Genomic DNA, 12,692 nt, shown 5'->3' with positions numbered 1-12,692 from the left:
AATAAGACACAAAATTCCTGAACTTAAATGAACATTTATTTATCGTCTGCTTTGTCTCTGTTTAGTCTGTTCAGTTGGAGGCTTTAGCTCGCTAACCTGACTCCTCAGTCTGAACTCTGGTTTGGAGATCTTTTGGGAAGGGGCGAAAATCCTGATTTCTGATTGGATGAACCATCTTTCTGTCACCGACATACGGGCCAATACAACCAATCAGATGACTGAAGCGTGTGACGTGCTAACAGCGTGGAGGCAAAGCTCAGAAAGGAAACAACATGTAGGTAAACACAGCTGAGTCAGCAGAAAAACACACATTAACTTTAAAATAACTGGCATCAAATGTATTTCCCTGTATAAAGCCTAGCTGTAGCTGTGGACAGGCTTCACTAATACAGGGCCGTACTGTCGGCACACAGTTAAGATGCAGTTGGAGTTCATGATCGAGTCCACATGTTTTTAATATCATGTTTAACTGAATTTTAGAACTGCAGACGTCAGCTGGTGCGTCCGTTTTGGACGTGAAAAGGTTTTGTGTAGTTATGGACAACAATTATGAACTGGAAAGGTCAATTTCATAAGATAGAATCATTTTTTAAAAGTATGAAATGAGGACATTCGTCTGTTTTCAGTCATATTTGACTCTGCTGAGACAGAAAGGACCGATGTGTGGATCTCACGGGTCACAGATAACACTCCTTTACTTCTCTTCTCACTTCATACAAACACATTAAGGGCGGCCATATTAGTCACATTTGTTAAATAGCTCTCAATATTTAATATATGAATACGCTAAACTTCCTTATAAATAACAACAGTGGAGTTAACTTGAGTCACATGTTGACACTCGCTTCTGTTTATACTGATTTGAAATGTCTCTACTGACGCCTCCAAACACCTTTTTGCGGAGCTCCTCCTCCATTTTCCTTCTCAGAGAATTTTTTCTTTTTCCACCTCATTCTGTGTCAATTTCCTCACGTCTGTCAATGTGACGTCCTCATTAGGAAAGCGTCCAAATTCATGAGATATTAAACATTTATGGAAGTCAGTGGGAGGGAAAGTGGGACGACACTGGCTGGAGATCATCCCAGCACACTTCACAGCAGGTGGGAATTTACAGGTATTTATTGTCGTGATTGGTTCTGGAAAGATTTGGAAACAAAGCCACGCATCGCCATGACGTCATCAATGCGTGTGACGTGTTACGGCGTGATGACGTATAGGCAGCAAGAAGCATTCTCCGAGGCCCAGGTAGTGTGAGTACAAACGGGCCTGGAGGGGGGGACAAGGACCCAAAAGCACGGGGCACGGGACGGAACGACAGTGTGAGTGCGCCCTAAAGCTCTGACAGTAACGGCGCGTTAATATTCTCCTCTGAAAAAAATGAATCAGTGAATCCAATGTGTCTGACTTACACCATGAAAGGTCACGGGGGGCAGGGGTCTGTAACCGCAGACGCCGGACAGGAGGCGGACTACGCCCTGGAGCAGTGATGGTGGACATCACAGAGTTCAGTGCCATTTGTCATGATTGGTTCTGGACAGTCTCTCTCTCTCTCCTTCTTAGTCGTTGTTTTTGTCTCCCTCTGTCGGTGTTTTTCTGTACGTGCTCCCTTTCTGTTCTCTGGTTTTGAGTTTGTTTTCCTGGCAGGTGATCCTTGTTAGCATTGATCACCTGCCACTCTGTATATTAAGCCGGTCCTGAGCCTCATTCGGTGCCGGATCATAACTCTACATACCCTGGTGTCTCCCTGTGTGCGTGTCCTCTTGTGTCCATTCCTCGTGTCAGTTTGTATCAGTTCTCTTTTATCATCAGAATCAGAATCAGGTTTATTGCCAGACAATTTTCATTGCAAGGAATTTGACTTGATTTGACGGCGCCTACATAAATATAACCATGAACACAATCAAGACTAAACATATGGCATTGAATTACATACATGAAATATAAGTGACTGTATTTGTATGACCAGTGCAGGTGGTAGTGTGCAGTGAAAAGGGGGGGGGGGGGGGGGGGTAATATCTTTGTGTTTTAAAGCACCATTTGTAAATAAGTTTTATTAAATTTGTTAATACCTTCTCCTGAGTTCGGTGTCTGTATTTGGGTCCCATCCTCCGTGTGTTCCCCGTCATCACACGTGACATTTACAGTATAAAGGAAAGACTGCAAATGTGCACTGCACAGTTTTATTAATCTCATTTTTCCTGCACAGCACATTCATGGTTTTGTGAAAGACTCTCCGCAGTTTTATAAATGAGGCCCCTGGACTTCTCCCAACAGGAGAAATTAATAATGATAATAATGAAAACAGAGAAAAACGCACCAAACGTGAGCAGATGTGAAAACCTCCCAGATCTCAGCTGCATGTTTATTAATATAAAACCACACGTCTAAAGATCCAACCTGCTTTGACAATCCTGGTTTTTAATCTAAAGCTTCGATGTATTTAAGTATCCATAAAAAACAGTCACAGAGAGACACCACGCACACAACACCACGTAAAGAAAACCACAGTAACATCCAAACAATGATGGGCTTAGGATTAGAAATGAAACGCAGAGTGGCTGAACATTATTTAAATAATTAACTATGTTAATGTTTGCCCCATTGGGAAATTTCATGATTAAAACAAACAGCTTGATTTAAAGTACAGGAAAAAAAGAGAGAGAGAGAGAGAGAGAGAGGAGAGAGAGAGAGAGAGAGAGAGAGAGGAGAGAGAGAGAGAGAGAGAGAGAGATGAGAGAGAGAGAGAGAGAGAGGAGAGAGAGAGAGAGAGAGAGAGAGAGAGAGAGAGAGAGAGAGAGAGAGAGAGAGATGAGAGAGAGAGAGAGAGAGAGAGAGAGAGAGAGAGAGAGAGAGAGAGAGAGAGAGAGAGGAAACGATGTTGGAGTCCACCCTCAAAGCAATTTCAGTCAAAAGCAACTGGACTTGGTTCTTTGTCAGGAAGACATTTCACCTCTCATCCAAGAGGCTTCATCAGATTCATGTCGCATCTGACCAGGCTGGGACTGGACCAGGACCAGGACCAGGCTGGGACTGGACCAGGACCAGGCTGGGACTGGACCAGGACCAGGACGAGGCTGGGACTGGTCCAACTGGTGTGAGTTCCAGGTATTTAACCTTTCACAAGGCCGATGATGTCACTGGAACCCTTTGTGCTCCAAGTGCCAACGCCCGTCGTTAGAGTGGCAGTCGTTGGTGGGAGGTAGGTTTTTCGACTTCGTTAGTGCTCTATTGAGTCTGAACGACAGGCGACCGTTCACCAACAGGTGTGAGGAGGAAGACGACCGAGGCTTCTCTCCACCAACTGGCAGGAAGAAGTATCTGTGACCGACACCAAAGGGGAGGGGCGTCCACAGGAGGACATTTGTGAACAGTTGTTGGTGGGAAGGTTCGTTAAGACTCAATAGAGCACTAACAAAGTCGAAACCAACTTGGTCCTGGTCCAGTCCCAGCCTGGTCCTGGTCCTGGTCCAGTCCCAGCCTGGTCAGATGCGTACATGAACTGATGAAGCCTCTTTGATGAGAGGTGAAACGTCTTCCTGACAAATAACCAAGTCCAGTTGCTTGGACTGAAATTGCTTTGATGGTAACGACGACCTGGACACATGAGAACGTTCACAAGTGCAATGTCGGAGTCTACAAAACTCCAAGAAGCAGGATTTGTTGGTGCAGTTTGGACTCCGCAGCCTGGGGTAACAAACTAACGTGAAGCTCGTTTAAATCGCTCCGCTCTCCCTCACACGCACAACCGATAAAAAGTGGGCGGCTTTAAGACGATGGCTGACGGAGGAGCATCGTGCTAGAGTGTAGTTATTAAATGTAATAAAACACAGCCACAGCTCACAAAACTGTCAAACCAGACGCTGTTGACCAAATACGAATCGAGATTCTGTCACTGTGTCGTCCGTTTCGCCCCCTCGGATGTTTTCAGAACACATTTAATTTACTGTTGGGCTGTTCCAATTTGACGAGGTTTGTGAACCCGGTCGTCATTTTTTTCCTGTTTCAAAACAGCAGCAGACGAGCCGCATCCGACCTGCACGTGTCACTCGGCGCTACATCTCCGCAGGCTCGATTGGGTTGGGGGGTCCGCATCCGTGTGCTCAGAGACCTTTTGTCTGCGTCACTTGGGAAATGGAAACTGAGAGGTTCTTGCACTGAAGCATTGGCACTGTTCGACCAATTAATGACATTAGTTGCCGTATTTTCCGCACTATAAGTTGCCACCTAAAACCTTCACATGTCTCAAAAGCCAACAGTGCTCCTTATAATCCGGTGCTCCTTATATATGGACCAATATTGAGCCACAACAGGTCTCCAACTACGGTGAGCAGCCGCCGACTCTATTTTCCCCCGTAGAAGAAGTAACGCGCGGTGCATGTTGAGATACACGACTGCGTGAAGCGTGCCGTTTCATTTCCATGTGTGTGTTTGTGTAAAGAGCCCAAAATGGCTCCTGTTAAGAGCACGCTTACGACGCAGAGTTTCAACTCAAGGCCATTAGTCCACGCAGTAGAACACGGAATAGAGCAGCAGCCAGAGAGTTGAACATGAACCAATCAATGGTGCCGAAGTGGAGGAAGCAACAAGACGACCTCCCCTGACTGTTGTGTTGACGTTCCCTTTAGCGCAGCTCCATCTAATGGATGCAGAACGTGACCCCAGCCTCCACTGTAGCGTCTGTTCTCTGCGCCTTATATATGAAAAAAGTTTCAAAATAAGACATTCATTGAAGGTGCGCGTTATAATGTGATGCGCCTTATAGTGCGGAAAATCAGGTGATTCAATTCTGAGTGCTGGTGCTGTTTCAACCTGCTCCTTGTGTGAACTTTAACGTACATACATACACGTACTCCTTCATTATACGGGGGTTGTGCAGTTCTACCTTGTGTGGTCAAACAAAAAAATAAAAGAGGGGCTCAAACCTGCAAAAAAGGACTGGGGCATAAAATAAGAGCTTGTCTTGACCGGTCCTGTCTAGGCACTTCAAACAGCACTGGGACTCGAATCCTTCCAAAACGTACAACATTGAGTTTCTTTAACATTAACAAACAGCTGACAGACTGTAAATCCATTGTGTTCCTGGCTCATAAAGGAGCTCGCAAATACACGGGAGCTCAATACAATTGGACTTTTTCAGTGCAGAGAGAAGAAGTCTTCGATGATCCACAGGTTGATTGGTCTCCACAGCTGCACGTTGAAAGCACAAAGTGGCAACAAGAGGTTACTACTCTTTAAAGTGTCATTCCGGTCTTTTTTTGGCACTTACATTCTTAAAAAAGGCCGTCGAGACAGTTTTTTTTACTATTAACTATAACTATTAACGGAGAAATCCTGGAGAGTCGCTAACAGCCGAACGTGGCTAACAGTGATTAGCTCGGGCAGCACGGTGAAAGCATTCAAAGGTCTTTAACCACTAATTCTGCTGAAAATAACAGCAAACCTCTGCAGCAGCATGAGAAGAGTCCCTACACACACAACAAAGCAGCAACAGCGTAGTTAGTGAAGCCAGAGTTTATTAAAAGAGTGATTTAGGGCGCACTCACACTGTCCATCCGTACCGTGTCCGAGCACATTTCACGGGTAAAGTCTAGTTCCTTTGACCAGTGTGAGTGCAACCGTACCGTGTCTACCTGCATCTTGCTTGCCGTCCACGGCCCGTTTGGGAGAGATGGGCTTTTGTAAAGCATGTTTGCACATGTACGAGCACGAGGCCTACGGCGGTTCTGAGGTCATTTCCTGTGCGCCTGTTGGGACATAGAAAAAAGAAGGAGGGACCATGCGCGGACATTTAAAACAATGGCGGCAAAAGGTTCACGTTGGTGTGATGCGGAGGTGGAGTGTTTACTGCAGATTTGGTCGATGAAAAGATTCAAAAACAGTCGACAAGACGCACAAAAACTCCGAGGTCTACGGAAAGATCTGGAAACAAAGCCACGCATCGCCATGACGTCATCAATGCGTGTGACGTGTTACGGCGTGATGACGTATAGGCAGCAAGAAGCATTCACCGAGGCCCAGGTAGTGTGAGTGCAAACGGGCCCACGGGGGCCGAGGGAGGGGGGGACAAATGACCTCAAGCACAGTACGGATGGACAGTGTGAGTGCGCCCTTAAATACTTACCTACTGGCCCCTGTACCAGCTCCTCTCATAGTAAAGTCCATTACAGTGGATTACCAAAGTCAATCCCAAAGGAAGGAGCCCATTGCTGCTTTGTTGTGTGTGTAGGGACTCTTCTCATGCTGCTGCAGAGGTTTGCTGTTATTTTCAGCAGAATTAGTGGTTAAAAAAGACCTTTGAATGCCTTCACCGTGCTGCCCCGAGCTAATCACTGTTAGCCAGTCTGTTAGCGACTCTCCCAGGTTTCTCTGTTAATAGTTCATGCACGTAAAAAACTGTCTCCATGGCTTCTTTGATGAACTGCGTTAGTGCTGAAAAAAGACGGAACTTCACTTTAAACTGCAGGATCACAAAATCCTGTCACACAGCATCTGGGATTTTGAGGTCCATGTCTCTCTTCCTGCTACGACACCAGAAACTCATACGTGCAAATATTTTATATGTACAGTGTCTCGGACAGTGCAGATGTCGCAGACCCACTGCGCCTTTCGTTTGAGATGAGCAGATTTGAACACAAGACATTTGAACTAAAGCAGCTAGATCTCATCGATCTCCCGTAACACACAGACGCAAACATTACTCTTCACAGCAGGCTAAGCCGTTCATCTCGGCTGGTCGTGTTCTCTTGGCTCTGGGCTTTCGCACCCCTGAGGTTGTTCATCCGGGTCGTTCGATTGCATGGTTCAGTAAAGCTACGGCAGTCTTTGCGTTGTCGGGATTATCTGTCGATTAGGAAACGTACATTTCTGAAAACCTACTGGAACGGTCGTTCTCTGATCAATAGAAACGCTTGCGCCGGTTTTCCTTCCAGCGGCCGTACACGATCAGCCCGATCACTGCCAGCACGCCCAGGCCCAGGACGGAGAAGAGGAGGGTGAAGAAGAACTGGACTCCGCTCATCCCTTCCTCCTGGACTTCCACTGCAGAGCAACAGGGATGAGAGATCCATTAGGACTATGCAAACTGCATATATGGACCTGCGGCTATCAATCGTTTCTGCACTATCATGCCACCATCTGCACTTTATTACTATTGTATTATTTTGTTGTTACTATAGAAGCTAATTTATGTTGTGTCACTTACCATTGTGTCTTGCCACTTTACTAACTGTGTGTTCGTCTAGTCTACGCATGGGAGAGTGAGAAACTACCGTAGTTGTTTGTGTTTTGTCGTCTCTCAGGTCTCTGCTGATGGTGGTGGTGCCTGCTGCCGTGGTCCTGCATGACGCTTCCTGCTGCTGTTATAATCTATCACCTCAGCTGTGCTTGTTTCTACTGTTCTGCTGTATTAATAAGTCATTTTCACATTATTATAGATATTATTATAGTAACTGGAAGTGTGTCTGTCTTTGTCTCTCTCTGTCCATCCGTCCGTCTTTTCTCTCTCTCTCTCTCTCCTTTTCTTCTTCTCTCCGGTGCAGACAGATGTGCGTCCTCCACAGAGCTGGGTCTGTCTGACGTTCCTGTCTGTTATAGTGAAGGTTTTCGTCTCCACCGTACTCTACGGGGGAATTGTTGGGTCTATGTAAATCATAAATAAGTCATAGAGTGTGGTCTTTACCTACTCTGTAAAGTGTCCTGAGATAACTTTGGTTATGATTTGGCACTATAACTAAAACTGAAATGAAACCTAATTTTGATTCCTTGTACGTCGTGCTCATGTGAAGAATTGACAATAAAGCTTTGATTATGAAACAGATCACGGTCTCCAGCAGTTTATACAAGCTCTTCACCAAGAGGGGTTTATTTTAAATTTACATATTTTAAAAGCAAACCAAAGTTTGATGGTCCAGAAAATAAAATGTGGATTATGCTTCTGTGGGCATCATTACTGCATAAAGATAGAGTACCAGACACTGAGGCAGATTAGAACACCGCTCATGTTCACGGCAAAACTTTCCCATCACTTCACCATAAGACAGTGTCCAGGAGAACTCGCAATATACAGCACATACAACTATATAGTACAAACTGAGACACCACTGTTTGAGCAGCAGCCTGATGTTGTGAATTGAACTCAACCCAAACACAATCTTCACCTCGACATGAGGCGTGAAATCAGGAGAAATGCTAACATTTGATAAGAGGTTAAGTGTTGAATCTAGGTCGTCTGTCCCTGAGCTCACTGATTTTACTTTAGGGTGGACAGAGAGGAGAGGGCTGTGGTGCGTCTACCTTGGAAGTGTTCCATGTTGTCAAGTCTGGGGACGGTGACCTCCTCCTCATCCTCCTCCTCCTCTTCGGGAGTCCTCTCTACCGTCAGCTGGTACAACTTCATAGAGATGAGGTCATGGTTATCTAGAGTAAGATGCACAAGTCAGTGAAGAATTCACACAAACCTCGTGTTCTCATTCACTGTTTCTTCTGCCATGTGAGGTCCTTCTGAAGGGACGCTAGTGTTGCTTGGTTGTAGTGCTCTCACCCAATTTCCAAAAAGTTATAAATAAAGTTGAATTCACTTTAAACAGAGGTTATGGTGGGCGAGGGGCCTTCAGGTGATACTTGAGACTTCATACCTGACAGGTCTCCGGTAGCAGAGGAGGCACCAAAGAAGTATCCTGTAGGGAGCCGCAGTCCTGAGACGTCAGCGCAGTCTTTCCATTCCTGCTTACCGTCGACGTCCACCATGAGCTGGAGGGCGCAGGGAGGGTCAGTTTGAGTCACTGATGTAAAACACACCGATGCTAGGAGTCATCTTTAGAAACTTTACTTCATCTTCATCATCATGGGTTTTAAATCACAATCCCAGAAGCTGCTGTAATACTCTCAGGAGCCGCGGTACCAGTTTCCCACTGGCTCTAGAACTGATTTTAACATTTATGTGAAACGGGACTTATCCGTGTGTAACATTTCTACATGCTTTCCTTTTCTCTCTCCCTCTTTTTGTTGTCATGGTGTGTTTTTATAATACCTGCCTTTGGACGACGAAATTTAGCAATTATGCTAACTCCGCATATTTACATGGATGCCCTTTGATATGTTAATAAATGTGTCCTAATCAAATAAATATAATAAATAAATCTTGCCCTAAAGACTTCTCAGTGCGCAACACTGTATTTTTTTCACTTTATTAAAACCCAACATGTGAATAAAGTGTGTCGATCCCACCTTGATGCGAGGGTTTCGTACCTTGAGTCTGTTTTTGGAGTATCTGACGAGGACAAACGTGTCGTGGACCGCGTTGCGCATCATAGCTGTGCATCCTCCGAGCTCCGTGCGCCGTCCGTCGTAATCGTGGTCGTACGACAGCGTCCCGTTCCCCAGCATCACTGACACGTACGGGAAAGCCCTCTGTGAGGACGACGGGGGAGTTAAGCGCGCAACACAGACACCTTCATCTGCCGAACCACATAGTTACACCGTTACACTGTTAACTCAGTTGTACCAAACAGCACTGATGGATCACAACAGATGTACGTGATGAGACAACATGCTGGGATGTCAAACTGATGGTAATGAACATTCTCAGCACGTGGGATAAACGGCTGTTTCTGATGCTACCTGAGTTCCCGGTTGTGTCTTCTGCACATTTGAGAGGGTTGCAGGAAGAGAAATATAAGACACGTTTGAAATCACTTGTATCGCTTACTCATACCGAAGATAAGAGGGCACTCATGCGTGTGCCGTGCAAGCCTTACACGCTCCAAAACACAAACAGTACGATAACACAGGTGTGAAACGGGAAGCTACCGGCCGCCACTCACATCGTGGCTCTTATCGGCGTTGGGGTAAGTGTCCAGAAATATTCCAAGTCCAACGAACTGGTTCATGTTGCCAAACACGGGACCTGAGGAGAGAGAGTGAGACACAATCAGGGCATTTCATCACAAACAAACAGCCTCACAGCAAACAGCACAGAGCGTGTGAGCTGCTGACTGCAGCCACTGCGCAAACATAAGGTTCATTCAGACACAGTCCTATCATAGAGGAGAGGTTGGTGATAAATTAAGACCTCCTCATGCACCATTAAGGACGACATTGTTGGTACTATAACAGTCTGCCCCATTCATACACTTCACTTATAAACTAGAGGACTATACAGGAACATAACATGATCACAACAAGCGTCTTCCTCTCTCCAAATACTTTCTTGCTATCCGTGCGACGTACATTAATAATAAAAGAATTAGACTTTAACAAGTTCACATAAGATATGTCACTGCTGTCTTGTGTTCACAGTGGCCCTCATTTATCAGTCTTGCGTGAAAACGGGCGCAGATCTGAGCGCAGAGTTGGTCGTAGGACAGGAACCACGTGTGATTTATGAAACATTCGTATCGGACCGATCTCAGCGTACGAATGAGCGCGCCTTGATAAATGCGGCGGCTGAATTCGATCGTGATTAACATGTTACGCCCTTAAATATTCCTGGTTCGAGGCCGGAGAGGAAGAACGCTGGGAAGAAAAGAAACTTTTCCGACACACAGATCGGCATCTGCCAGGAAATGGTCGTACGCACGTTTGTCTGCCGTACGTTCGTTTGATAAATGAGGGCCACTGTATCTCGTGTATCTCACGTGTGTATAAATAGATTTTGAATTGATTGTGCTTTTAGGATCAGTCGAAGCTGCGATGCCACACACAGGCAGCCACACACAGGCGGCCACACCCTGGTCTCTCGAGACACTTTGTACAGAATGTGCAAAGGTGAAGGCACTGATGGAGCCGTTCACCTCACTTTGCAGGAGAACGTCTCTCAAAAATGTCGGTTTAGTCCTTAAAACATCCTTGTTGAGCGCAAAGAGGAGCCAACTCCTCTTTACATGCTTTGAAAACAGGGTGTTGAACATGCTGGGGTCAATACTGTTTCTTCTATATTAGATTAAATCATTTGTAACGTATAGTTCCTTTAACATTGTATGAGGTGTGACATTCTCCAGCGTGATCCAGCTTCTACCTACCATTCTGCATGCGATCTTTGGTTAACCAGACAGCCATACCATCCCCATTCAAATTCTTCTTTCCCTGGCCGTGGATTTTAAAGTGCACCTTAAGCTCCCAGTCGCGCTCAAAGAAAGGCTGCACAGCAACAGAAATGAAGGCAAGCAGGTTATTCTTGTGCTACGCTATGTGCGCTAAAGACTTCTCAACGTATTGTTAAACAGGCTGAACATGTATGATGTCATCGTGTCAGTAAATAAGGTTCTGTAGCATATTAATAAAACGCTCGCATGATAGCGAACGTTCACATCAGGGTGTGTAAAGTGGACGTGTTGACGTGTACTTTGCTGTGTGAGAGCGAGGCAGGTCGTGAGAGGTCAAGGCGTTGGGTGTCTGGTAATAATGGAGTGTGGAGTGTGTGTGTGAGTGTGTGTGTGTGTGTGTGTGTGTTTTGTAATTTGTTGCGGTTGACTTACAATTCGACTCCACACGGCTCCCTGTCTGCTCTGCAGGTCTGGGGTCAGCCTCACGTGGTCGGGCGTGATCATGGCCGTGCCCATCAGATCCCACTGGGACGAACTAGAGAAACCCAACCCTGCAAAGAGCCAGACGCCCGTTAGCTTAACGTTAGCTTAACGTTAGCTTCACTTTACTGGTAATTTGTCTTTTATCCACTGTAAATAACACAATGCCAAAAACAGGTCCTATACATTTTATCTCTATTTACCCTCTATACAATTCTCTACATTTAAAGTATATGATTTCATTTCCGTGAATTTTATTTTACCTGTATTCTCATCTCTACTGTATTTAGCTAAGAGTTTGTTTACTCTCTATTGTTTACCTTCTTTTTTTAGCTAATAGTTTATTGTTTATCTTATACTGTATCCTTTTAATACCTGCTTATTTTCTATAGTAGTGTCTCGTAAGCTGCTGGAAATCCCACAGGGATCAGTAAAGAGACGTCTAAGCTAACAGCATCACATGAACACTTTATACACTTTTTAAGGCTTCCTCAGAAAATGCAACAAACAGGCTGATTATCGTCCAAACTGCTCTCAAAAATATACAGAAATTCATTGAATTTTACGACGGGCAAAAACACGTCAACTCAACACCGGACCTTTGTTTACACATTAGGTTATTAGGGTGAATTCAGCACATGAATGGTCCCCCACACACTACACAACACTGTACACACACATATATATATATATATATTTTTTTTCCTCTAATGTTAGCTCGGTAAAGTGCAAGCTCTACTTTATTACCATTAACTTCAATAACTGTGCAATAACTGTGGTTGTGAGCTAACAACCATCTTGCACCTTTAAATCCACATAGTTTATTGTAATATAGTCTTTTAGATCTGCCATACTGTACTCTTATAGTATTTTATAATAATAATAATAAAGTTATCTATCTATCTAACAGTAAAACGTTAGCTTTCATTGCCGGTGTTGTGCCGTATTCAGCCCCCCTGCCGTGAAACGCACCCCCTCTCATTATAGGTGATATTCTGGATCAGAAGGCTGTTGTTCCCACCTATAGGAGCAGTTTATACACAGGTAACCACATTAAAAACACACCTTTCAACCTATGAATTGCAAGAAAAGCTGGGGTTTTATTCAGGAAACACTGAGTCAAACACATTCAACTTGCTCTAAAGATCCATTTCATGCATGTTGTAATTA

General features: G+C 44.9%; 1 protein-coding gene across 1 annotated transcript in view; it reads right to left on the bottom strand.

Annotated features, from left to right (window-relative positions):
* Positions 1-5,963: 5,963 nt before the first annotated feature.
* The window catches only part of lman2lb (lectin, mannose-binding 2-like b), a gene marked incomplete at its 5' end in the record, with an annotated part of 7,348 nt that continues 619 nt past the window's right edge, over positions 5,964-12,692 (bottom strand). The window contains 7 exons of the mRNA XM_083912813.1: positions 5,964-7,038; positions 8,293-8,415; positions 8,634-8,748; positions 9,247-9,408; positions 9,822-9,904; positions 11,019-11,136; positions 11,475-11,593. Coding sequence (XP_083768939.1) covers positions 6,896-7,038; positions 8,293-8,415; positions 8,634-8,748; positions 9,247-9,408; positions 9,822-9,904; positions 11,019-11,136; positions 11,475-11,593 — 863 coding nt within the window. The 3' untranslated portion in view covers positions 5,964-6,895. The remainder of the gene's footprint in view (positions 7,039-8,292; positions 8,416-8,633; positions 8,749-9,246; positions 9,409-9,821; positions 9,905-11,018; positions 11,137-11,474; positions 11,594-12,692) is intronic.

The sequence above is a fragment of the Echiichthys vipera genome, assembly GCF_963691815.1.
Source record: "Echiichthys vipera genome assembly, chromosome: 4".
Taxonomy (NCBI): Eukaryota; Metazoa; Chordata; class Actinopteri; order Perciformes; family Trachinidae; genus Echiichthys; species Echiichthys vipera.
The sequence above is the reverse complement of the archived record's forward strand: the minus strand, read 5'-3'. Positions and strand labels throughout refer to the sequence as shown.